Source organism: Sorex araneus, chromosome 4 (assembly GCF_027595985.1).
Source record: "Sorex araneus isolate mSorAra2 chromosome 4, mSorAra2.pri, whole genome shotgun sequence".
Classification (NCBI taxonomy): domain Eukaryota; kingdom Metazoa; phylum Chordata; class Mammalia; order Eulipotyphla; family Soricidae; genus Sorex; species Sorex araneus.
This window is the reverse complement of record NC_073305.1, coordinates 86,470,173-86,495,676: the sequence shown is the minus strand read 5'-3', so window position 1 is coordinate 86,495,676 and position 25,504 is coordinate 86,470,173. Positions and strand designations below refer to the sequence as shown.

Sequence of the window (25,504 nt, the reverse complement as noted above, 5' to 3'; positions counted from 1 at the left end):
ATAGCACAATGGATAGAGCAAAGTTTGGCTTGCACACGGCCAACCTGGGTTCGATTTCTCCGCCCCTCTCAGAGAGCCTGGCAAGATACCCGGGGCATATTTGATATGCCAAAAAACAGTAACAAGTCTTACAATGGAGATGTTACTGGTTCCTGCTCGAGCAACAAGCTCGATGAACCTGTTTTGATGAACGAGAACAGTGATACAGTGCTTTTTGTTATATAAATGATATTTGTTGTGTTAGGTTTATAGTACTTGTGTGTACTATTATTTATCAATATACCCAATTTAGCAAAAACAATTATAGATATATAAAGGATATTGAGAAAATGTTTCAAATTTTATTTTACTCATCTATAAAAGCCTTATCTGGCATTTATTTGATTTTAATACTGCATTTATGTCATCAATTATAATAAAAGTCTCCTTTAAAGAGACCTGGTAGTAAAATATTTATTATATATGCTAGGTATGCGGACTGGAACAATAGCACAGTGGGTAGGGTCTTTGCCTTGCACTCAGCCGACCCGGGTTTGATTCTTCCATCCCTCTCAGAGAGGCCAGCAAGCTACTGAGACTATCCTGCCCTCATGGCAGAGCCTGACAAGCTACCTGTGGCACATTCGATATGCCAAAAACGGCAACCACAAGTCTCACAATGGACATGTTACTGGTGCTCGCTCAAGCAAATCGATGAACAAAGGAATGACAGTGCTACTGACAGACAGTGCTATGTATGTATGCTCTTTAGGGACTATTCCCAGCATTTCTTCATCTAAGGTGGGCCTGAAAGTTCATTGCTCAGGCCAGGCCAGAGGTGCTTGTGCCTGAATAATGAACCAGGACCCATGCCAGTGGTGCTGACAGGCCACACAGAGCAGAGTCAGGGTCAAGCACATATTAGCAATGTATTCAGCCACTTTAGCTACCAATCTGCATTTACATGACTTCACATGCATAAGGTTTTGTATACATGCTTCAAATTAAGTGACAAAAATAAAATTAGAATTTTGGTTGCAGTAAACTATCTTAGAGTTAAAATAGATTAACCTTTCTGTTACCTAAAATATACTGATTGCCAAAAGTAGGGCATCTTAGTTTTTTTTACAGCTCTGGGCTTGTGTATTGATATTTGGTGTTTCAGGGGCTCCTCAAAGTTGTCAGGATAAGCATTTGTGATCTGACTTCATTTTCTGTCCACCACTTTTCTGAGCACCTTACTGCTCAATCTAACATCTGCACTCCTGTTCTTCAGTGGAATCAATCATTTATCTCATAATGTTTTGTACCTGCTAATCTTTCTGCCATAACTTCTGCTGCCTACCTTTCCTATTTTAACTTTATTTCGAGCTGCTACTCTTGGTGTTTTTTGGGGGGAAGGGCTCCCAAATAGTGTTAAGGGGACTAAGGCACCATTTCTGGGGCTGCATGACAGTGGGTTTTAACACTGTAGCCCAGCCATCAACTGCTTAAGCCAAAGGGTACGGTAGATGGGTGGTTGGCTTGGTGGGTGGGTGGGTAGGTGGGTGGGGGACACCAGGGCCATACCCAGGGTATTGGAGCTCAAAGAAAAGCTTCTGTCTCTGAATGCTCAGTACCTCCCATGCCTTACTTTGTATTCTTTAACAACTTGGTATCTCACTTTCTTATGATAACCAACAAAAGTCTTTATTTTACAATTAAAAGACTGTTTCTGCTTTATAGAGCACTAACGTCTAGTATGTATAAACTTAAGGTGTACAAGCTGATGGCTTGACTTGCACAAGTTATAAAATGATAAGTCAGTTTATAGCAGTGGTCTTGAATGACTGATGAACTAGAAAGTCTTAAAACCAAGTTTATCCTATCCCTCTCCTTAATTATTTCTCTCTTATATATTCTCTTTAAGTGCAGGAATATTTGAAATCTATTTGCCTCCAAATATTTGTCTCTGAAGATATTTAGAATTATATATGCAGTCCATGACACTCTGCAGCCTGTTTTTCCAACTCAAAAACATCTCTTGTAACACAATTTTTTTAGAATTTTTTTTTAATTGAATCGCCAGGAGAAAAAAATTCAGTATGAAACTAATACCTAAGGCCAAGGAAAATGGGCAAGAAGGACTGGTCAATAGTTGGAAATTACCACAAGGATGTGGGTGATGGAGGGCAGTTAAGATAAAGGGGGTTCATTCTGACAATACTAGTTGAAATTGATAACTCTAAACAAGAACTTAGTGTTGAAAGTAGGTAAAGAGGATATACATGACAATCTTTCAGCATCTGTACCAAAACCATAATGCCTAAAGTGAGAGAGAGAAAGAAAAAAAGAGAGAAAAGAGAGTACCTGCCACAAAGGCAGGCAGGGTGGGGATGACTTGAAGGGTTGGGAGGGAAACTGGGGACACCATGCTGGGAAACTGCACTGGTGGAGGGATGGGTGTTAGAACATTGTGTGATAGTATTTCTTTCTTAAAGTGTTTCTGATTCCCATTTAACACCCCTTCACCCTGATTCCTATAATTCCTTCAGCATATTTTTACTATATATCTGTATTCTGTGTTTTTTTTTTTTTTTTTTTACTTTTATGTTTCAGTTCCAACTGAGCAATAGCACAGCGGTAGGGCGTTTGCCTTGCAAGTGGCTGACCTGGGTTGGATTTCTCTGCCCCTCTCGGAGAGCCTGGCAAGCTACCCATGGCATATTCAGTGTGCCATAAACAGTAACAACAAGTCTCAAGAAAGAAAAATGTAGACATTACTGGTGCCTGCTCGAGCAAATTGATGAGCAATGAGATGACAGTGATGGTGACTTATATGTTGTTTTGGGGGTAGTGGTTATACTTGACTTCATCATGTACTCTGTAAAACACAGGAGTTGAATGAGTGGCATTCAGCCATGTTAGAAGCAGAAAATGAAAGTGTAATATGAAGGGGCTGCCCAATCAGTCCCTGCTTAGTTAATTTTAGGGATTTGGGGAGCAAAAGGGGAAGACATCTTGGTCCTGTTGGGAAACTTGGCCAAACAACCAAGGTTGGATGGAGGCCACTGAGTTCCTAAGAACCTTATCAGTTGGTTAGGAGATGCTGGTCTTGGCTGGGGACTCCTTGTTGGCTGCTGCTGAAACAGATCTGGGAATTGTTCGATAGCACCATTAGAATCTCAGCACTGGAAACACACAGTGGGCTGTTTCCTCCTTCTAGGTAAGATAGCTCTGAGCAAGAGAGCCAGAGTTCTTAGTGGAGGTTTCTGAACTCTGGGAGTCCCAGCAGGCCCCCTCACCTCCTTCTCCCCTAGTGAGCTTCTGACCTTTCATTCAAGTCATTTCTCTAAGCAGTCTGCCACCTCCCTTCTCTCTGTACCTTCCACCTGAGCAGTTGATGGGCCTCCTGTGGCTCTGCACCTGAACCATCCAAGGCCCTGGTGTGAGGTGCCAATCAGGAGTTTACAGCTCTCTGGGGTCTTAGTACCTTCCCAGCCTGCAGGCCTCCTGCAGCTCAGCATCTAGGCAGTTGACACGCCTCCTGTGGTGTTAGCTATTGAGCAGCTTGAGGATCTTCTGTTTGTTGTGAAATGGTTTCAGAGGTTACCTTTTCTCATTTGCATAGTGTAGATGCACCTGTTTCTGTTTGTTTCCTTTTGGGGCAAAACCATAAAAGGAAGATGTAAATGAGAAGGCATTAGGGCCTGCTTGGAGTGATGATATTGTTGACTGCAGAGGGGCTCATATTTTACTGTTTAGAAGATAATGAAGGCCTATGTCATCCTACTGGCAAAGAAACTGATTATAATGAAGGAAATCAGAGAAGTGCTGAATGCCTTTTTGGCTCTTCTTACATGTCCTTCCTGTGTATTCATTGATAGCTCAGGAGTTGGCATGGAAAAGGTCTCTGGTACTTCTTAAGTCATCTTATTCACCTGATAATGCTACAATGAAGGCTGTAGGAAAAGCCAGCCAGCCTGGAAGTTTGAGAAACAGGAAGGAAATAGTTAAAAGATTTTTAACTGCATAGAAGACCGGTTCATTTTTCTGGGAAAGCAGCCGTTTGCATGGAAATCACAGCTTGTATACATTAAGTATGGTTATGAGTCTCTTCCCCAGAGCTGTGTGAGAAATTATCCTCCCCACCCCCTACCCCTGGAAATAAGGGAAACTAGAACCAAAGGAGCTCGAAGCTTTGTGCCAGGATTTTCAGGTAACAAAGAGAAGGTAAAGGCCCGTTAGTGCTTATAACAGTGTTTATCATAGCTCACTTACTGGAAGCCTATCCTAGGGAGGACAATTTTTCACCACTTTTATGAACCCTAGTATCTTTTCTTCCTAATTTTATTGGTATAGGCAAATGTAAATCATACTACATTAATAAAGACCATACCAGAATTCATTGCCAAATGCTCTCTTTGTTTTTCTCCACATCCCAGGTTAACTATGAGTAGTCAGAGAGGCTAGGTTAAAATCAGAAGACCATACCATGTTATTGCCAAGAATGATGAAAATAATAGAACAGATATGAAAATAATTAAATGTTTTGTGACCCAAATGGGCCAAAGTAATATAAATATATCAAAAGATTGCACATAAGGAGATTAGATAATTCACTTAATAGTAATGCTTACAATTATAGTGTTAATAAGATATATCTTAAGTTTATAGCTATGTTATCATATTTAATAACATACATATAATACTAAAAATGATAATATATATGTATTATTTGGGTTGGTGTGATAGTACAGTAAGTAGGGCATTTGCTTTGCCGACAGGCAACCCAGCGTTGATCTCTTGCACTCTATGTAGTCCCCTGAGCACTGCCAGGACGAATCCCTGAGCACAGATCCAGGAGCAAGCCCTGAGCACAGCCTCCCCCTACAAAACAAAACAAGCAGATATATGTATATATATACATATATATTATCTTAATCTACATATGTATAGAGTTTAATGGCTAAAGAGATAGTACAGAATATCACTGTCACTGTCATCCCGTTGCTCATTGATTTGCTCAAGCGGGCATCAGTAACGTCTCCATTGTGAGACTTGTTGTTACTGTTTTTGGCATATCAAATACACCACGGGTAGCTTGCCAGGCTCTGCCGTGCGGGCAAGATACTCTTGGTAACTTGCCAGGCTCTCCAAGAGGGGTGGAGGAATCTAACCCAGGTTGGCTGCGTGCAAGGCAAACACCCTACCCGCTGTGCTATTGCTCCAGCCCAGTACAGAATATAATGCAATTAATTAACTTGTATGCAGTCAACCCTAGTTTGATCCTTGGCATAACATATTGTTTCCTAAGTACCACCAGTAACAATCCCCAAATATAGAGATGGGGTAAGAATTAAGAACAGCTGGGTATTAATCCCCTTCCTTCCCCCAAATAATAGTATATAAATTCAGTTTTTATGTGCCAAGAATTGCCTGGCTTTTAAAAATAATTTTATTCTTTTTTGTTTTAATCTCACTGGAGCTTTTTAAAAATATGACATTGATATCACATGTTTTTTACATGTGGAAAGCAAGACCAGAAAGTTCTTAAACTTGTTCATGCATCAAAATAAACTGAGATGATTTTAGAATGCTAGTGATCAGTATTTTTGTTTGTTTGTTTGAGGACCATACCTGACAATGCTCAAGGCTTATTCCGGCTCTTCCCTCAGGAGTTACCCCTGGCAGTGTTTGGGAGACCATATGGGATGTCCAATATCAGATTTGGATTGGTCACGTGTAAGGCAAATGCCCTATCTACTGTGTTATTTCTCCAGACCACTAGTGATCAGTATTTTAAATTAACTCTTCAGTTAAGACTTAAGGAGGCTTTTATAGACCACACCTACCTTGGCTTCCCATACTGACTGGATCCCAGTCAGTAATGATTGACCCAGGATTTTAATACAGATCTTTGTAAAGTGTTTAAGACTCTCGATGATGTTTAAAGAATAAAGTTATACACTCAATTACAGTTATTATTGGAGATCTTTACAATTAACATTTTATTTCTGTAACTTTATTCTTTATAAATCATGGGGTATCTTGATCACTGGTAGTGTTGGGTGCAATAACTTTGTACATCAATACCATAACTGTAATATTATTATAACCATGTTCCCTAAGCTCCAACATTTTTTTTGAACTTTAACGGAATGTTATTGAGAACAACAGCAAAATATTTAAATAAAACATAAATTTTTGTTTGTCCAGCATAATGAAAAAATGCAAGGAAAAATATCAAAAATCCTTTGACCGTTTCCTCTTGCCCTTCCCTAGATAATCGATATTCTCACTTGTGGTTACATTGTTATGTTTAAGATATGTATTTACTTACACTATAGATATCTTTTCAGAATACTAATTAATCATATTATTATATATCAGAATTTATTATAAGAATTTTAGATGCATTCGCCTTGTTATTCTTATAATCACCTTTGAGGCACTGTTACTATTCCTCTTTCTCAATCAAGAAAGCTGAATATGGAGCTGGAGTGATAGCACATCAGGTAGGGCATTTGCCTTGCATGTGGCCGACCCAGGTTCAATTTCCAGCATCCCAAATGGTCCTCTGAGTACCGCCAGGAGTAATTCCTCAGTGCAGGAGTAACCCCTGTGCATCACCAGGTGTGATTCACCCCCCCCCCCAAAAAAAGAAAGCTAAATATTGGGAAATATTGGGATAATAAAGGGGAAAATTTGTTTTGAAAGTCTCACTCCATAGCTAAGTTATGTTGCACTAAGTTATCTTTCAGTTTAGCATGGCAATATTCTCAAAGTGCTCATATGTAACCTTTAAAAAAGTGAACAATGATCTTAGAAACATAATCATATCAGTGAGAAATGCATTTATCTTTGTAAATGACTTATGATATGTTAGAATTTTAGAATTTTAATCATAGGTCCATGAAACATCTAACTAATAATAAGTTTTATTTTCCTCCCCCACTGTCACTTTTGCAAACAATGACACAATTATTTATGTCTATTTTATAAATAGAAGATTTCTCTGGGTTGCCTGATTCCCCCACTGGAACCCATAACCTATCTCCTTCTGAAATCATCTGAGTTGCTTCCTAAAAAAAATGCAAAATGTACCTTTAAACTCATCATCCCATATTATAAACTTCTTGAACCAGAAAAGAAACAAAACTTCCCAATTCATACCCAAGTCTATGTCTTTTATTTTAACTAGAAAAAGAGAGCTACAAGGAAAATTAGAAGAAGAAGTTGAGGGCAGAAAGATAGTACTGTGGAGAGGGTACTTGTGTTTTATTATTTGATCCCTGAATAGGTTTCCTGAGCACTACCAGTACTGATCACTTAAGTACAGAGGCAGGACTAAGCCCTCAGCACAGCCAGCTGTGTTCCTCACCACCAAAACCAAAGTTGACACTGATCAGACAGAAATCTCAGAAAATAAAATGCATTTATGTGTTAGAAAAATCATGATTAATTGAGTAGGGTAATTTAGAAATTCAAGATAGCTCTGATTCAGGAAAGGGAATACATTAATGTGACCCATTATGGCAAAATTAGAACTAACTCTTCCTTCTCTAAGACCATACTTTGATTTTTTTCTTATGACGAGACACCAGAGAAAGAGCCCCAAAGTTTAACTCTCCTGCTTGCAATCCCTTATCTAATACAGTGATATCCTCTACGTATACCTCTATCTATCTCTTTCTCTTTCTGTCTCCCCTGCTTCATCCACAGTACCTACCCACCTCATCCCTTCCCCCTCCACACACACACACACACACACACACACACACACACACACACACACACACACCAAAAACAGGTTTTCTGAATGCTCAGACTATACAAAATTGCTGTGCACTTAGGGTCACATGAGTAAATGATAGAAGTGCTGTCTACTTTGGAGAGCTGAGTGTGAATGAGAAGAGGCTAATTCTCTCCTATGTCAATGGGACAGAATGAAGATGGAGAAAGTCTGAAGAAGAAGCAGATGAATTAAAAACAGAAATTATGATAAATAATGTTATCAAATCACAAGTTTCAAAATATTTCAGACTCAGTGAAAATTTCTAAAAAGTATTTTATAGAGGCATATAAATCAAATAAATATAAAATCTAAAAAAATACTTACAAGCAATATTTGTGAAGGTGTTCTTCATTGTTCACCCCACCCCCTTTTTTGATGTGAAAAAATTCAGTCTTCCTCTTCAATGGGGCACAGAGCTATTTCTATGCCTTGCTTAAGGGCAAAGCTAATAGTCATAGTGTGTCAAATTCATTTGCTTTCCACTGGAAGAGAAAAATTTTACATGGTAGTATCAAGAAAATTATGTGGGAATATCAAGAGAATTTTTTCCCAAAGGCTCCTCAAAATATTTTTTAAAAGAAAACATTTGATTAATTTCAGTGCACTAAAAACAAAAACACAAAAATTTAAACTAGAAGTAGAAGGAATATTCCTTAACTTGGTATAAAGAATTTATAAGAAACCTGTAGTAAATGCTATAAAAATATATAAAGATTATTTGCATTTTGTAAGTCAAGAATAAACATGAATGCCTACTATCATTTCTATTCCTGGAAGTAACAGACAATGCAATAGAACAAGAAAAAATATGACAAAGAGCACAACCCTAACAATGAAGGAAAAAAATTGTTAAAGCTATATTTTTTCCCTAAAAAAAAATGAGGAAATATAAATACTATATAAAGTAAGATGTCAGTAATCAAAGCAACATGACATTGCCACCAGAATAGACATGGATATGTAAATGATGAAACAAAATAGTCCAGAATAGGACTACATATATATACATACATATATATATACACACACACACATATATACATATATGTAGCATATATAAATTTTTATGGTGGTTCAGATAGTATTTTAAAACAGTAGGAAAAGACTTAGTTCAGTTAATAGAAGTGGGAATATTTTTCTATATATGTTAAAAAATTATATTACTTTAACCAAACCAGACAAAATGAAAAATCCCTACTATGAATGTAAAGAATTGAAAGTTTATATGAAGATCAATTTTAGAAATTATTTTAAATTCATTTTTAATTTTTTGTGCAATATGTTCCCATCAAGACAGAAAATCAAATATATAAATTATAAAAGATGGAAATATTTATCAATAAAAGAGCCTCTTATTTATATTATCTGACTCTATTATCAATGTTTTGCAAGAAAAAAAAAACAAGGCTCACAATGGAGACGTTATTGGTGCCTGCTCAAGCAAATAGATTAAAAATGGGAGAATGGTGCTACATTGCTATTAGATATGAACAAATATTATCCATACTTTAAAGATGCAGTAAATTGTTAAACTTTTAATATGGTTCATTGATGGTGGTTTGGGCTTATCTGTAAATTTTACCTAATTCATTTATTTATGTGTGTATATGTGTATGTGTATTCATTAATTTTCATTTTCATCTCTTTTTCCTTGGTATATATAAATATTAATCTAGTCAAGCAATAATATTTGCTAAGTAAATGAATACATGCTTGGATAAATTTGTTGGTTAGATATAATGCTTTTCTTTATATAAATTTTTCTCATGGTTACTTCTAGATACCCTGAATTAAAAAGAAAGATTAACTTTAAGGAGAGACCACTTCTAGTGGTGCTTGACAGACATTATGTGGTATCAGAGATCTAACTGGGGTTGCAGTGTGCAAAGCAAAAGCCTTAATCTCTATGCTATCTCTCTGACCTAGGTCAAGGAAATAATCGCAGTATGTAGAACCCACACAAGAAAGTAGGTCTAGGTTCAGAAGGGTTTCAATACTGTGTGAATCATACTAAACATTCAGCAATTGGCTCACACAATAGTTATGAGTATATGCCTTTCCATGTATGTTGGGATTATTCACCAATGTGGTCGAAGAGGTGTCCTCAGACTCCTTTCTAAGTGGACATTCATGAACAACGAACTCAATGATATGAACTATAGTTTAACATATGGCTTCAAATTTCTCAAATTGCCTACTTTTCATTTTTCACTCTTCTGGGGTTTGCAATGTCCAGATTCTCAGTTGAATGTGGAACCAACTGGCAGCAGAGTTCTGAGGACTTTGTTTTACCAACGCATCTAGTGACCACGTGGGTGCAGGGGTCTTGCAAATGTCCTCTTTAGGTTTCCTCTGGGCATCAAACCAGAAGTAAAATTACTGGATAATTTTCACATCTACTTTTAATCTTTTGAGAAATTTTGATAATTAATGCATAAATCTACATACCCACAACAGAATGTAAAAGGAAGTTCCCCCCCTTTTTTTTGCCAAAAGTCATCCTAAATGGCGTGAGATGATAATATCACTGTGGTTCTGATTTGATTTTTTTTACTCTCATGATTACTAATATAATAAATAATGCTATTATTTATAAAACTATGGCTAGAGCAGTAGCACAGCGGGTAGGACATTTGCCTTGCACGCGGCTGTCCAGGGTTCAATTCCTCCATCTTTTTTGGATTGCCTGGCAAGCTACCGAGAGTATCCTGCCCGCACAGCAGAGACTGGCAAGCTACCTGTGGCGTATTCTATATATCAAAAATAGTAACAAGTCTCACAATGGAGATATTACTGGTGCCCACTTGAGCAAATCAGTGAGCAACAGGATGACAGTGATACAGTGATATGGTGATTGCATAAATATGTTGGCCAATTATAAGTCTTCTTTGGAGAAATGTCTATTTGGTTTCTTTTTCAATGTGTTAATGCTTGGGATGGGAAGAAGGAAAAATAGGTTGAAAGTTGTTAAAGGGGTCAAAGTATCAGTTATACAAGATGAGTAAGTTCTACATGGCTGCTTCATGGTAAAGTGTTTGTATACTCAATATTTTGCTAGAGGATAAGGCTTAGAGTATATCTTTTCAGAAAATAATAAATAAGTAGATACATCAAGTTTGGAAAAACTTTGGAGAGGAGGTATATTTGTACGGTTTAGGTTAGGTGAAAGTTTTTTGTTTTTTATGCTGGTTATATGATTATTCTGAAACTCATCGAGTGTTACATATTAAATATGTATCATTTTTATGTTGTTATTTCAATGCCATTTTAACATTAAAGTTATTTTAAAAGAAAAGAATTACAGCATACACCAACCACTAAATTCTTTGAGATATTGTGGAGAGAACAATATAACACCACCTCAAGATTAACAAAAACAAAAATTCAAAGAGATCCTGTAATGGAGAAGGCATGGATTTGTTTTCATTTTTATGAAAACAGCAGCTCCTTCTGGTATTTTTCTTTTCGAATTTGGGATTCAGAGGATTGATCTGATACAGTTGGTAATTTTACTTAAAGACCTTCCTATTAAATTGATTCAAAATATTTTGAAGAACAGATGGTATAGACTAGAGGAAGAGATAAACATGGTATGTTAAACATTTTATTGATCAATTAAAATATCATAATTTAAAATGTTGATTCTACCATGGGAATTATGCATGTCATATGTGGTAGAGAAAGACAAAGAGAGTGTGTGGAAAGTGGAATAAGAATCTATTTAAATGGGATTCTTACAAGACTTGGGAACCAGAGGAGCAGTTTTCTTTTCTTCCTATATCCCTCTTAGTGCCAACCACTATGCCCCACCCCCTTCCACAGGCAGTTATTTTTATTTTAAGGTATAAGAAAACTGGCTTTCAGTCTTGAATCTTGTACCTCTAGGCACTTTGAAAATTGCCTCTCATGTCTATTTTTAAGATCAGCTGGGAAATGATAGAGCCAAGTAAAGAAACCACCTGTGTGCATTTGGTGAAAAGGTAGGCAAAAAAGTTAGCAGCACTAAGAAAAGAATTTAGTCATTTATGGAATATGTTCTCATCTTACAGAACTTTGTTCTGCTTTTCCTAAAAGATAAGACATTCTTTATAATCAAATACCTTCATCAGCATTTGTCTGACACTAATTCTTCATCACATTAACCTTTCATCCCTAGAAATGATTTATGTATAAAAACTCCATCCTATTTTAAGAATATTTTTCTGGTATGCACCATTTATTCTCATTAATTGTGATAAAATAATAAATTGGTAGATTCTTGCAAAGTTCTACAACACTACAAGTGATAGAAATGCCTACCAGTCATTGTGTAAGTACATGTAAAGTAGACATATTAGAGCTAATAAAAAAAAATGAAAACAAGTCATTTAGTAGTCATTCAAAATGGCTTAAAACACACTTTTCCATTGGTTCATATATTTATGAGAAAGTTTTGGGGACAAAATTGAATGTAGAAACAATTTCATTATTTATGGAAAAGTGCAAGGAATTAACAACTTACAAATATTTCTTTCTTATATGGTTCTGCCTTCCATGCCAACACTTTTCCTGAGATCTGAGTTTTATTGAAAATTAGTAAAGGCTATAGCTTTTGGCAATAGTTTTGTAGTGAAATCTGTCTTCAGCATCTAAGTTATTGGATCTAATAGAGTGAATACCATACAAACAGTGACTCTGCCCTCCACTAAATTATGATTGTTCATGTGACCTTTCATCATTATTCCCAGGATCTGTGTCCTTTGTCCTCGATCTCATTTCTATAGGATTATTTAGACAAGTGTCAGGTCCTTGGAATGCCATACAATAGTGACCTTGATTCTCCTCAATAGCTGGGGAAAAATGAGTTTAAATCTAGTGTTGAAATTATATGGAATGCTTTGTGACTGTGGTAGTCAGATTATTACTAGTACAAAAGAAGCTCTAACCCCCTGTCAGAGCCATCTGCCTTTTGATTTGGCTCGGGCTTTCTGATCTTGAGGGTGGCTAATGCATTTGGAGAAGACTAGTGCATCTTTGTTATTGCTGTTTTTTTCTTCACATTTGGTGTATGGGAAAATTCAGGTGATTCCTCCTTCGTGTTACTCTCCAGATACTATTTCTAAGATGCCCTCCTAATTGTAAAATACAACCCTTTCACACACAAAGAAAAAAACAAGAACCACTGTTTGGCACATAAAACAAAGATGGTGAGATGTTTAATGCTTGATGAATGAACAAGTGGAGAGAGGCTGTAATTCGGAACCAAGAGGCACCACCCCATGGCTGGTCTTCAGCTCCTTTGGGGCAAAATGCAGTCTTTAATTACATCTGGTACTCATTAATTCTTTTTGGAGTCTCTTTCCAGATCTGTTCTCCCATCAGCCTCCCATTGAGCAACAGAAATTCCAGATGGTTCCCTCCATATGCCAGTGCTCATTCTCTCAAGTAGGATAGATTGGTCACTGACAAAAGGAGTATGGGATTGCCTTGGCCAAGTCAATGCACAGTGCAAAGCATGGGAGTACAGTTAAATCTGAGGTGCTCTACCATACATATTTTAGTCAGTTGTATAAATAACTATTTCTGACTATTCATAAACTTATGAAAATTTCTAGGGTAAGGATCATACCAATTCTAACTTTCCATACCTGGAACATAGAGAAAGCTTTTATGTCATTATAGCTGCAGTTCCAGAGTTGTCCAAGGTGGGCCGGAGGCTACATCAGGGGCTGATTCTTTCCCTTGTTTCAGTTTCAGCAATGACTGTAATCTTTACTAGGACAAAGCAAGAAAAATCATTTTATTAGCCCTTTTCTTTTAGCAGAAATTTATTCTAATAAACACACTAATAAACTTTCCATTTTGAAGTAAATATGAATAAAGGTAAGTTCACCTCCATACAAAGAAAAGAGTATATTATTATTTCAAGTACATTGCATTGTATTTGTTTGTACTTATCTATCTTTAGCATGTCACAGGAAACATATTCTTCTCATCTTTGAATTCCCACCTCTCAACAAAATTTTGAAATATTACAGGGAAATAAAGGAAGGTATAAGAGAAGGTGGATAGATGGATTCTGAATTCCCACCTCTCAACACAATTTTGAAATATTACAGGGAAAGAAAGGAAGGTATAAGAGAAGGTGGATAGATGGATTCAGGAAATTTAAAAGTAAAAGATGGCACTAAGATAAGAACTTTCAAAAATATTTGGTGGGGAGGGGGACACTTGGCAGTGCTCAGGACTTATTTCTGGCTCTGTACTCAGGCATCACTGGTGGAAGGGCTCTGGAGGCATGTGGAGAGACAGGATCAAACTCAGGCCAGCTGTGTGCAAGTCCCTGCTGTAATTTATCTCCATCCCAATAAGAACAGTTTTACTTTTGTCTATCCTCTATATATTTCTCTTGTTGCTATTGTATTTTACATGCAGTGTATGTGTGTATATATGTGTGTTCACATGTAGGCATACATGTGTGAATATGTGAATATACATTGGTGTTATTTTTGAGCATAGACATGTCCCAGAGAATTGAAAACATAAAAAGTAAAATTAAAGCTATGACTTCCATTATTTTGGAGATTATAGTAGTCTATGCATTATTTGAATATCCATTATTTGAAAATAGCCTAGAAAAAGTACTGATAGAGTGAGCTGGTCAATTCATCAAAAAATATCTTATAAAAATATCTTATAGTATATTTAATAAAGACCAAAGTGACATTTTAAATTCTGTGTGATTGTCACATTTTAACTAAGAAGTATATTTAAAAGAGATTTAACATCACATTTTGTGCATATGTTTGTGAGCTTTCTTTGTATGAGAAAAAAGATATTAATGCAATGTTATCATATTTAACATCTAAATTCAGCAGTTAAACAATCTATAAGGTGTGGAAAGACTCAAAGGCTAGATAGATAAGGTCATTCATAGCAAAATTCTGTCTGGTTTCAAAGGGGAGGCTGTGGAGCACGCAGAGAGGAGCTCAGAGTCTGATCTCAAAATTTGCTATTTGGGGTTCATTCCTAATCGGTGCTCGGAGAGCATCTGGTGCCTGTGAGTAAACCAAGATTGGTCTCCTGCAAGGAATCCCTGTACTATCTAACCCTAAAACCTTTTTTGATTGCATTTTTATTTTAAACACTGTGAGTTTTTAAATTTAGGGCCACACCCAATCTGTGCATAGGGCATACTCCTGACTGCACTCAGTGTTCATTCCTCGCAGTGCTTGGGAAACCAGGTGGAGTGCCAGAGATTGAACCCGGGTTCGCTGCAAATGCTCTATCTGTTTTACTGTCGCTTAGCTCCAGACAAATACCATGATTTCCAGTACTATTAATGATAGGGTTTCATGCATACAATGTTCCAATACTACACCCTCCACCAGGGTGCCCCTCCACTGATCCCCAAGCTCAGTTAAGTGAAACAGTAGAATTCTTTTGTTTTAAGTATTTGGTTGAATTAATGTCTACATTGCCTTGGGGCTGGAGTAATAGCACAGCGGGTAGGGGTTTGCCTTGCACACGGTCGACCCGGGTTCAATTCCCAGTATCCCATATGGTCCCCTGAGTACCGCCAAGGGTAATTCCTGAGTGTAGAGCCAGGAATAAACCCATGTGCATCGCCGGGTGTGACCCAAAAAGCCAAAAAAAGAAAAAAAAGAATTTCTACATTGCTTTTTCTTTGTTTTTTTGGTTTTTTTTTTTTTCTTTTGTGTGACACCCACATTGCTCTGAGTCTACTCCTGGCTCTACACTCAAGAATCACTTCTGGAAATGCTCAGAGGACAATATGGGGTGCCAGGGATGAAATTTGTGTCAGTCACAGTAAGGCAAGCACCCTACTCACTGTATTATAACTCTGTCCCCTCTATAAGGCATATTAAAGATATGAACCCACAGAATGTATTTTAAACCTAGGCGGTTCTCTTTTCTGCTTGAATATTTTAAAAGTGCTAGAGATAAAATTGGAATATTTTTCACATAAATATATGAAATATATGTAACCATTCATTTTGTATCCGTTTCAATTAACTCTTGAATTTAAGGTATATGGGTGGTTAAACTCAGCAGACCTGGACAAATTTTGCATGGCATAGCCATTTTCAAAATCACAGTAAGTCTTCTGGATTTTAAAATTGAATTATCCCTTGATCTAGTAGTGGAGAGAAAGACATAATTACAACTATGGACCAGCACAGTGATGTTTACCTCCTTACATAATTATGCCCATAATTTCAATAATTGTTTTAGTTTTCTTATATATGTATGTACAATATGTTTTAGGAGGGTGTCTGTCATGTGGTAGAGTCAATAGAAATACTTGGAATGGTTTCCAGTATAGGAGGTAGGGGCTGTAGCAATAGCACAGTTGGTAGGTCATTTGCCTTGCATGTGGCTAACCTGGATTAGATTCCTCTGCCCCTCTCAGAGAGCCCGGCAGGCTAACAAGAGTATCTCGCCTGGATGGTAGAGCCTGGCAAGCTACCCATGGCTATTCGATACGCCAAAAATAGTAGCAAAAAGTCTCACAATGGAGACGTTACTGGTACCTGTTTGAGCAAATAAATGAGCAATGGGATGACAGTGATAGAGTGGTACAGTGATGTATAATATTTGTTATTTTAAATAATATTGTTAGTTTATCATGCTATTGTTACTTTCAGACAAAAATCCATGATTCTCCTGTACAGAAACTACTTTGATAAAGGTGGAATTGAAAAGTGGTGGTTTTCAGCTTTCATTGTTTTAAAATATATTTTACATTATAAATATAATAAGCAAATGGGCAACAGGAAAAAATGATGAAGATGTCCATTATTTATCCAGCATGTATTTATCACTTAGCTTTCCATGGTAATTGGAATGCCTTACCCATATTGTATGAGCACTTGAAACCCATTATTAACTCATCTAACTCTCACTTCAATCCTAGTGTGAAACAAATACTGATTATTATTATTATTATTATTATTATCCAGTTTTCGCATAAGAAATGCCAAGCACAGATGTTGCAGTGTTGCTCAGTCATGACTGCGGTTCACTATAAAATGGTTTGATTCCAGAGACCAAGGTTATATTGCATCAAAGATTTTCTACCTCTCTGACACTGCAGCCATAGTAAAGAGACACAGATAAGGGATATAAAACTCATCTATATGTTGGCACTGCATTAGGATTAGACCTTCTGTGTTGGAAAAGAAAACTTGCCTTTTAGCCCTTGCACTTGGTGTGTCTACAATGGAAGGATTGATGAATCATCCTTTTGTCTCGTTAGGTCTAATCTTTGCCAAACTATTGTTCCCTTGGTGGTACATGCCCGGAATAGTTAGTTAATTGCTGAGTAAGTCCCAGAGTAAATCGTCAGGAGAGAGAAGGTGATTCTTTCTTGGTTGCATGCCTCAGTAACCTCATTTTCTTCTGCAGACAGGACCGTCCTTGTGAATACAGAGCCTCCCTTCCTCAGAGGTCTCTATGTGATGGGGACCTTGGAATTCCCTGTGGACAGAAGCAACACGCTGAGTGTGGCCTGCTTGGTCATAGCAGGTGGGGAGTTGAAAGTAGGTGAGTAAGGCACACAAGGATTGGGAACTTAATGGAGAACTTAGCTCCCTGAGAAAGGTTTGGAAGGGCAATTTTATCATCTGGTATTTTGTTTAATGGAGTTTGGCGAGGGCAAAGAAAAGGAGCTGATACACTAATACAGCTTTTCCTTGGCAAACCTTATATGCAGGCTGAGGTAGCTTTTGCAGATTCTTTTTCATACCCCTCTCCAGTCATATTTCTGACCCCAGGCCCACTGTTGCTCATGCCAGTACTCTCTGTTCTTCTTCTAGGCCACAGATGAATTACCTTTTCAGTTTTTTATGGGACTCAATATACCTGTGACTCAATCTTTCAGATCTCATAGAACAAATTTTTATCAGCTGACTCAATAAAATATCAGTCACCATTTTAATGCAGTTCCTTGGGCAAACAGATCTGAGAACTGAGCTTCTGTGCCCATTCTTTTCTGTGTTAAACAATGGCAGAGAAATGAGAGTGAAGGGCCAGAGAAGGGCTGGAAAAAGATGAAGCATGAACACCAAGTGGTCAGAGGTTTTCCAGGAAGTTTGGCAGCTAGCTTGGTTATGTGGGACACTGTAAGGGTGTAAAAAACTAAAGCTCGCCGAGGGGCGAGTGTACTCGCGGGCTCTCCGGGCGGCTCTGTCTCACCGCCCATGTTCGTGCCCCGGAACCTCTGTGTGTGCTGTTGGTCAAGGGCAGGCGACGGGAAGGAAGAAGGCCAGACTGGTTGCTCGATCAGTTTATTTCATTCTCTCTCTCCGCTTCTCTCCCGCTCTCAGTCTCTCTCAGGATCTGTGGATCTGGCCCCCGTAGATCTGGCTCCCGTGGATCTGGCCCCCCAACCCACTCTTACAGCCTAGTTAAATCTCCACAGCATGAGGGGGTTGGGGCGTACACATAGGTGTGGTCCCCATCAATAGAGTAAGGTCCTTTCCCTTAGGGGATGCTTCTCCTAGGATTTAATTCTCTTTCAGCAGGAGGATCCACCCGAGGGTGGAGTCCCATGAATGTGTTTCTCTTCTCAGCCAGCAAACATATAAGAATTCATAATATTAATTATTTTGTATGGACACAATAAGAGATGCATTAAAGCTTACAGAATTGCTCTCCTGGGGCCATCTCAATCTCAGACTACAGTGCTCAGGCCAGATCAGTCTTTCCTATCCCTGGCAGGGTCCCAGTCTCATAATTACTATTGGATCATGACAGCATTTGTCTATGATCAAGCTCTTAACTTATAGTTAAGAATTAGGCACTTTGGCCAGGCCCATCTCGATGCCAGGGTAGCACATAACTCACCGCTTGCCCTGGATCCTTCCCGTCCCACGTCGAGGACCCTACTTTGGGGTGCTAGGAACTGAGGGCAACTGAGGCTTAAGTGGAGAAAGCAGATGCCCGGGAGGGAATATTCGAGGCCAATTAATTCCCAAGTTATAAAAACATAATATTGTCTTCTTGTGTCTATACAAAACAAAGTAAATTATTCAAAAGGCACAAGAAGAGGAGAAAGGCAATATTAACTTATATAATATAAATTCAGTATCCTAGGAAGGTCTGACCTTGCAAATTAGCAGAGTCAGATTAAGGGAAAGCCGCGGATTAACTCTTTTGGGGAAGAGAGCATGGAGAAGTGATTATAGCTAAACAAAGGGATGGGAGAGATTCGGGAACACCTTGATGGGTATGACTGGGGTAAGCCTAAACTCCAGGAAAAACCGGGACAAGCTACTTGTGGCAACGAGGGAAAGGACAAAGTAATGTCATCCTATAGTAAGGGGACATTCAAACCATTAGTAGGGAAAAGACAAGTAATTCACTGGGTCTGCCCCAAGCCCATGACCTTCTGTTTTCTATTACCTGGCTCTCTGGGCAACTAGTGAAGGAGATAGAGACTAAAAGGAGGCGAGGAGATAAGGCGGCTCCACTAAGTGGGATCTATTACCAAGACCAGGGACTGTCCAGGATTCAGTGAATCTGAAGTGATGGATTAACCAGGTATGGTACATTGATTTACTTCCACCAAGATGAATTGCCATTGGTAGACTAAACACTTGGAACTATTGTGAGAATATGAATCCAGGAAAGTCAACACATTTTCCCGCCTGGTCTTTTCAGGCTGTGCAGCTCGTAGTATATTTGTAAGAACTAAACCATAGTTCTTTACATCTTCATTATTATAATGATAGTGTATAATTAGTTGGCTCTATTTGATTATTGCACATCCAGATTAGTTTATGTTAATTGTACTTATAGCTTAGTCTGCTGTGAAGACTTTAGCACCTAAATTGTTGTTTATATTATTCAATTTTCCTGATTCTTTTCTTAAGAATCGGCTTTCATGTGCAGAATTAACGCGGTTATGAATAAAGGTGGACTTTAAACTTCTTGGTATATATTATGAAATTCTTGCTCAGAAAGATTTCATCTTACAATTTTGGAGGCATATGGGTACCTACACAGTACTCAGGGGACTCAGGAGCTATTCCCAGAATTTCTAAGGCAACTAGACAGGACAATAAATTTTAGGGGTCAAGGCTGTTGTGCTGCTCAAGCTCTGTGGTACCAAGAACCACCACAAACATCCAGGCTTACACCAGCTGGGGATAGAAGCCAGATCGGACACGTGCAAGGCATGTCCCTTAACTCCTATACTAAGTTCCTGCCTCAGAAAGATTATATACATTTTCACTCCTTCTATCTTTGTGAGAAGCCACATATTTCCTGACATTATCTTTCAGTACACTTATGATCTATCTAGTTCCTCTGAGATTATGAAGGGAGAAAATGACTATTTCTAGAACCCAACTTATTCTACACAGAGTTGAATGGACATAGTAGTTAACAACACAGACTCTCATTTTATTGGGTTGGTATCATATCCAATTTGGTACCTACTTGCTGTTTAACCTTAAATATTAACCCTCTAGACAGACACTTCAAGCTTGGAAGCTGATCTCATGTGCTGGGGGAAAAGGCAGGTGGGATGGAAAAGAGACTACTAAGCAAATGATGGTTGGAGGGATCACTCAGGATGGTAGATGTATGCTGAAAGTAGGCTATAGACCAAACATGATGGCTTCTTAGTGCTATGTTGCAAAGCATAATGCCCAAAAGGAGAGAGAGTAAGAGGGGATGTGTCTGTCACAGAAGCAGGGGATGGGAGGGAGCAGTGGTGTCGGGAGGGACACTGGGAACATTGGTGGTAGGATGGGTACTCGAACACTGTTTGATTGAAACATAGTCATGAAAATTTCTAAATCTGAAACTTTATCTCATGATGATTCATTAAAATAAAAAAAATTTAAAAAGAATATGAAAACATGGTTTGATCCCTGGTACCACATATGATCCCCAAAACACCATCGAGGGTGTTTTGTGAAGACTAAAACTGAGTACAGCCAGTTTTAGGATACAGTATATCCTAAACCAAAACCTTACCTCCAAAAAAAAAAAAAAAGGAAAAGAAAAGTAAAAACTGAGCATATCCTTGTTATCAGAAACTTATTTAGTTTTATATATTCCAGTACCTATAGCACGGTAGCACTGTCATCCCATTATTCATTGATTTGCTTGAGCGGGCACCAGTAATGTCTCCATTGTGAGAATTGTTGTTACTGTTTTTTGGCATATCAAATACGTCACAGGTAGCTTGCCAGGCTCTGCCATGCAAGAGAGATACTCTCGGTAGCTTCCCAGGTTCTCCTAGAGGGCCAGAAGAATCGAACCCGGATAGACCGTATGCAAGGCAAACACTCTACCTGCTGTGCTATTGCTCCAGTTCTAATTTTTTTTTTATTTTTTGGTAAGTATTTTTAGGTTTCTGAGGTCACTCATTTTTATAATAAAATTGTTTTATCTAAAATATATTCCTTTGAAGGGAAATAAATTTATGCCATTTTCTCTCTTTGATTTAAACATTTCCAGTCACTTTTAAATGTGTCCATTCCAACCTGCGTTTTTACCTATCACTATACAATGGCATATTCTTTGTCTCCCTGCCTTGTCCATGTGTTTCAGGCCAAAAGGTTGATTATCGGAACCCATCTGCCTAGGCTTGTTTGTGATATGCCTGAAGGAAGACTTTCAACCCATCTGTCCAATTCTACCACACCCTAAAGAAATCCCAACATGAAATAGATAATAAGACCCGTTAGTAAACAAACTTAATAGATGTAGATATTGGCACAGAGCACTGCTAGAGTGTATCTGCTATCTGATGCCATTTGATCCAAGTCACAACATTGTGGAATTATATTTCTTGGTGGTCCTGCTTTTAAAACAACTGTTGCTGGCAAGAGATATCAATTGACTTTCAGTAGAGTAGACTCATAATGCTAGAATCAGAAGGGAAGTTCAAGATCAAAGCTTTGCTCAAAGGCCTACAGCTGCAGTACAAACGCCAAGCTCATTTTCACTTTGTTCAGTTTGTCTCATGAGTCTGATAAAACACTGGAGATAAGCAAAGATTTTTACTTGTACATCCAGACTTTCATTCACCATGTATTTATTCAGTGCCAAGTACCACAGGAGAAGTCGAATATAAAGAAATAGAAGTCACGGATCCCAACTTCCAAGTCTTGTATTAATCTAATAGTGGTGACAGAAAAGTGAAAACATAATTGGAATAGTCACCTCTTCCAGAATGGGAGAACTTAACTATCAAGGAAGAATTCTAAAAATGCACATATTTGTGGATAAAATACTTTTGGAAGCATTATTCTTTCAGGAAATTGTGGGGAGTTTGTATGTCCAGATTATAGGATTTATATGGAATGGTGGTAGCAGTTGAAGCTTCTTGACTTCATGCAGTTTGCTGAGAAAGTTGAATTTTTTAAGTAAAAGTATGAGAAGTCACTGGTAGTTTGAAGAAGGGATATGATATGATCATATTTGGTCTGGGAAAGATCATGTCTAGCAATGTATGGAATATATAGAAAAAAACATAGTGAAAAGCAAGTTGTGGAGATGTTTCAGGAGAAAAATTATAAAGGATTGAACTTAGGGCAACTGTCACTGGTCACTGTCATCCCATAGCTCATAGATTTGTGTGGGCACCAGTAACGTCTCCATTGTGAGTTTTGTCATTACTATGTACTGGAGTTAAAGAGTGTCGACTAAAAACATTTAGATTTTACGTGATTCTTTTACAAAAGAATCAAAAAACTTAAGCCTAGGAAGGGATAGAGACTATCCCTTCAGATAGTCTGAAGACTATCTGAACAGAGACTAAAAGCCTCTCAGGAATTGCTGAGAATTGCCCAAATGATGGGGTCTGGTGTGCACGTTAAATTCATTGTTTCTATGTGAGGGGGGGGGGGGTTAAAACAAATAATTAAAGAATTAAACAACAAATAACTAAGGAATTAAACAACTTGGTCAACCAAACAGAATCTGTTTCGTGACTCATGATTTCTGTTAATTCAGACTAATCACTGTATTACTGTCATCCCGTTGCACCAGTAAGGTCTCCATTGTGAGACTTGTTGTTACTGTTTTTGGCATACCGAATACACTACGGGTAGCTTGCCAGGCTCTGCCATGCGGGCAAGATACTTTCGGTAGCTTGCCAGGCTCTCTGAGAGAGGCAGAGGAATCGAACCTGGATCGGCTGAGTGCAAGACAAACGGCCTACAGGCTGTGCTATCAATCCAGCCCATAATGAGACTAATAATTTTCTAGAAATTTAGGTGGTTTTGTTGTTGTTGTTGTTGTTGTTTTTTGCGGTGGTTTGGGGACCACACCCAACAGTGCTCAGGGCTTACTCCTGGCTTTGTACTCAGGGATCAGCCCTAGTGGGGCTCCGGGGACATAATGGGGTAGTGGGATCTAACCTGGGTCAGGCATGTGAAAAACAATTGCTTTATCCACTGTACTCAGGTACCTTGGAAAATGCATTTGGATGTCAGGGGATGGTTGTTTTCCTGCACCTTTTGATGTTGGATGGAAGTGTCTCAGATTCCTGTGTCCCTGTTCTTCAGCAAAGAGCCAGGAAACAGATCTTGCCTCTACAGAACTAGACCAGCTCTGCTCTTCCTCCAGGCTAACACATCTACAATGAAGATGGTGGGCTTTTATTTGCTCATTGGTGCAATTCTTCAAAGTCTTTTTTTTCCCCCAACAAAATTAAAAATGAATTTTAAAAAATATTAAGAGTGTTAAAAACTCACCAGTGATTTTGATGTGAAGTGACATGTTGTTGCTTAAAATTCATCTCAAATTGCAGATCAGGAACACTAGGTCAGTGATGTTGCCAAGGAGGCCCCTCCTTTCTGGTGCTTGTTAGTGGAGTGACTGTAAATCCCATGAGTTATCTCTAAGTTTGCTAAGTTTGCAGGGTGGAAGGGGATCTTGAGAAACATTGGTAGAGGGAAAAAGCACTGGGGATAGGTTTGAAAGTAGAACATTATATGCCTGAAAGTATTATTAACAGTATTAGAAATCAAAAAAGCTCTGCTTGGACCATCACATTTCACTCTAGTGAGAGAAGGAATCTGGAAGTCTGACCTCTGTTGACAATCAAGAATCAGGGACGCTGTCTGGTTTGCCAAGGCATTGAAAATCATATGGGCTGAACACGTAATGTGATTCAGAGATGACTGCTGGACTAGAGCTGTTACCAACTGGATTCCATGGGACGTCAAAAGATCGCATGGCAACCTGCCTACAAGATTGTCAGACTTCTTTGTCAAAACCCTGAATGAACGGTTTTAGACTCTTCCTGTCCCTGGAGTGAGCAGATACCATTGGGCTACACTAGCACCCTACAGGGACAATGGAGATGTTACTGGCACCCACTCGAGCAAATCAAAGATCAGTGGGATGACAAGTGATATAAGTGAAGTAATTAGAAATCATGCCCAAATAAAAATTATTCAAAAATTTTAAAAAATAGAGCCAGAGTTATGTAGTTTGTAAAAGGCTTGCTATAAATATGATAACTTAGATAACCTAAACATGGCACCACATGTGGTATCCCAAATCCTCCCAGGAGTGATCCTGTGCACAGAGCCAGAAATAAGCCCAAAGCAGTGCTGGATGTGGTACCCAAACCAAAAATTAAATCAAAATGTTAACATCCTTCCGGCCGAGTTTGGGCCCAGGTGCCCTTGCCTCTGCACAGCCGGTGGATGTGGAACGAGCGGGAACCAGAGACAGCTTTAGCATTTGGGGTTCCAGCAAGTGCTTGCACCCATGTATGGAGACTGTGAACTAAGCTTTTGCTACATGCTGTTCCAGGAAGGGAAATGATTCATTTTCCAACTTAAATCTCCGCGGACTTAATTACTATAATACAGAAATTGTAAACCGCGTGGCCGCTACCGCAGCTGTGCGACATTTTATCTCTTCATTCTCATCAGTGAAAACTTATTATCAAATATTTCCTTGTTAATAGAGCTGTATTCTTGGGGGATAAATTCCAACAAAAATAGTGAGTCTGTTTTGAAACTCTAACAATAGTGAGTTGTGTGTTGAAATCTGGAATGTAATCAAGGTAAAGAGAAAAGGAAGTGAAATTATCACTCACGTACGGGGTGGGGGGTTGGGGGGTGAGGTGTGGGATGTATACTGTTTTTTGTTTGTTTGTTTTTGTTTTTGTTTTTGTTTTGTTTTTATTGGTGGTGGAATATGGGCACTGGTGAAAGGATGGGTGTTTGAGCATTGTATAACTGAGATATAAGCCTGAGAACATTGTAACTTTCCACTTGGTGACTCAATAAAATAAATTAAAAAAATGTTGACATCTTACAATAATGTAAAATGCAATTTTGAAAAATATTATTTTGCTTTTAGCACAAAGAAAATTCTGTCACCACCATTTTTCCTGAATAACAGTAACTTGTAATAACTTCAATAACACTTATTTTATAATTGGAGAGGCTTTAATATAGTTAAATACAATTTAATCTGTTGGGAAGAACAGTTACATATTTTAAGAGTGATGTAATCAAGTGTTTTATGTTTTCATGATATTGTAGGTGTCATAAAACAATAAAATAAATATTAAGGCAAGAGAATTCTATGATATGGTGGTTTCCCAAATTTTCATTTGTAGATTTGTCTCTGTCCCTTTGTCTCTTTTTCCCCCTCTGTTTCTCTTTCATTGAATGTCAGCTCAGTGCCAAATAGTCTTCTTGAGACTGAAGCATTCAAGCATTCAGCAATGAACAGCAAGGTTAGATTCTTGTTTGTACTGCTTTT

At 38.2% G+C, this 25,504-nt stretch overlaps 1 protein-coding gene across 1 annotated transcript in view; it reads left to right on the top strand.

Moving 5' to 3' along the window:
• PKHD1 (PKHD1 ciliary IPT domain containing fibrocystin/polyductin) overlaps positions 1-25,504 on the top strand; it is a 552,653-nt gene that overhangs the window by 336,865 nt on the left and 190,284 nt on the right. Inside the window, exon 52 of the mRNA XM_055136692.1 lies at positions 17,165-17,302. Within this exon, the coding sequence (XP_054992667.1) occupies positions 17,165-17,302 (138 nt within the window). The remainder of the gene's footprint in view (positions 1-17,164; positions 17,303-25,504) is intronic.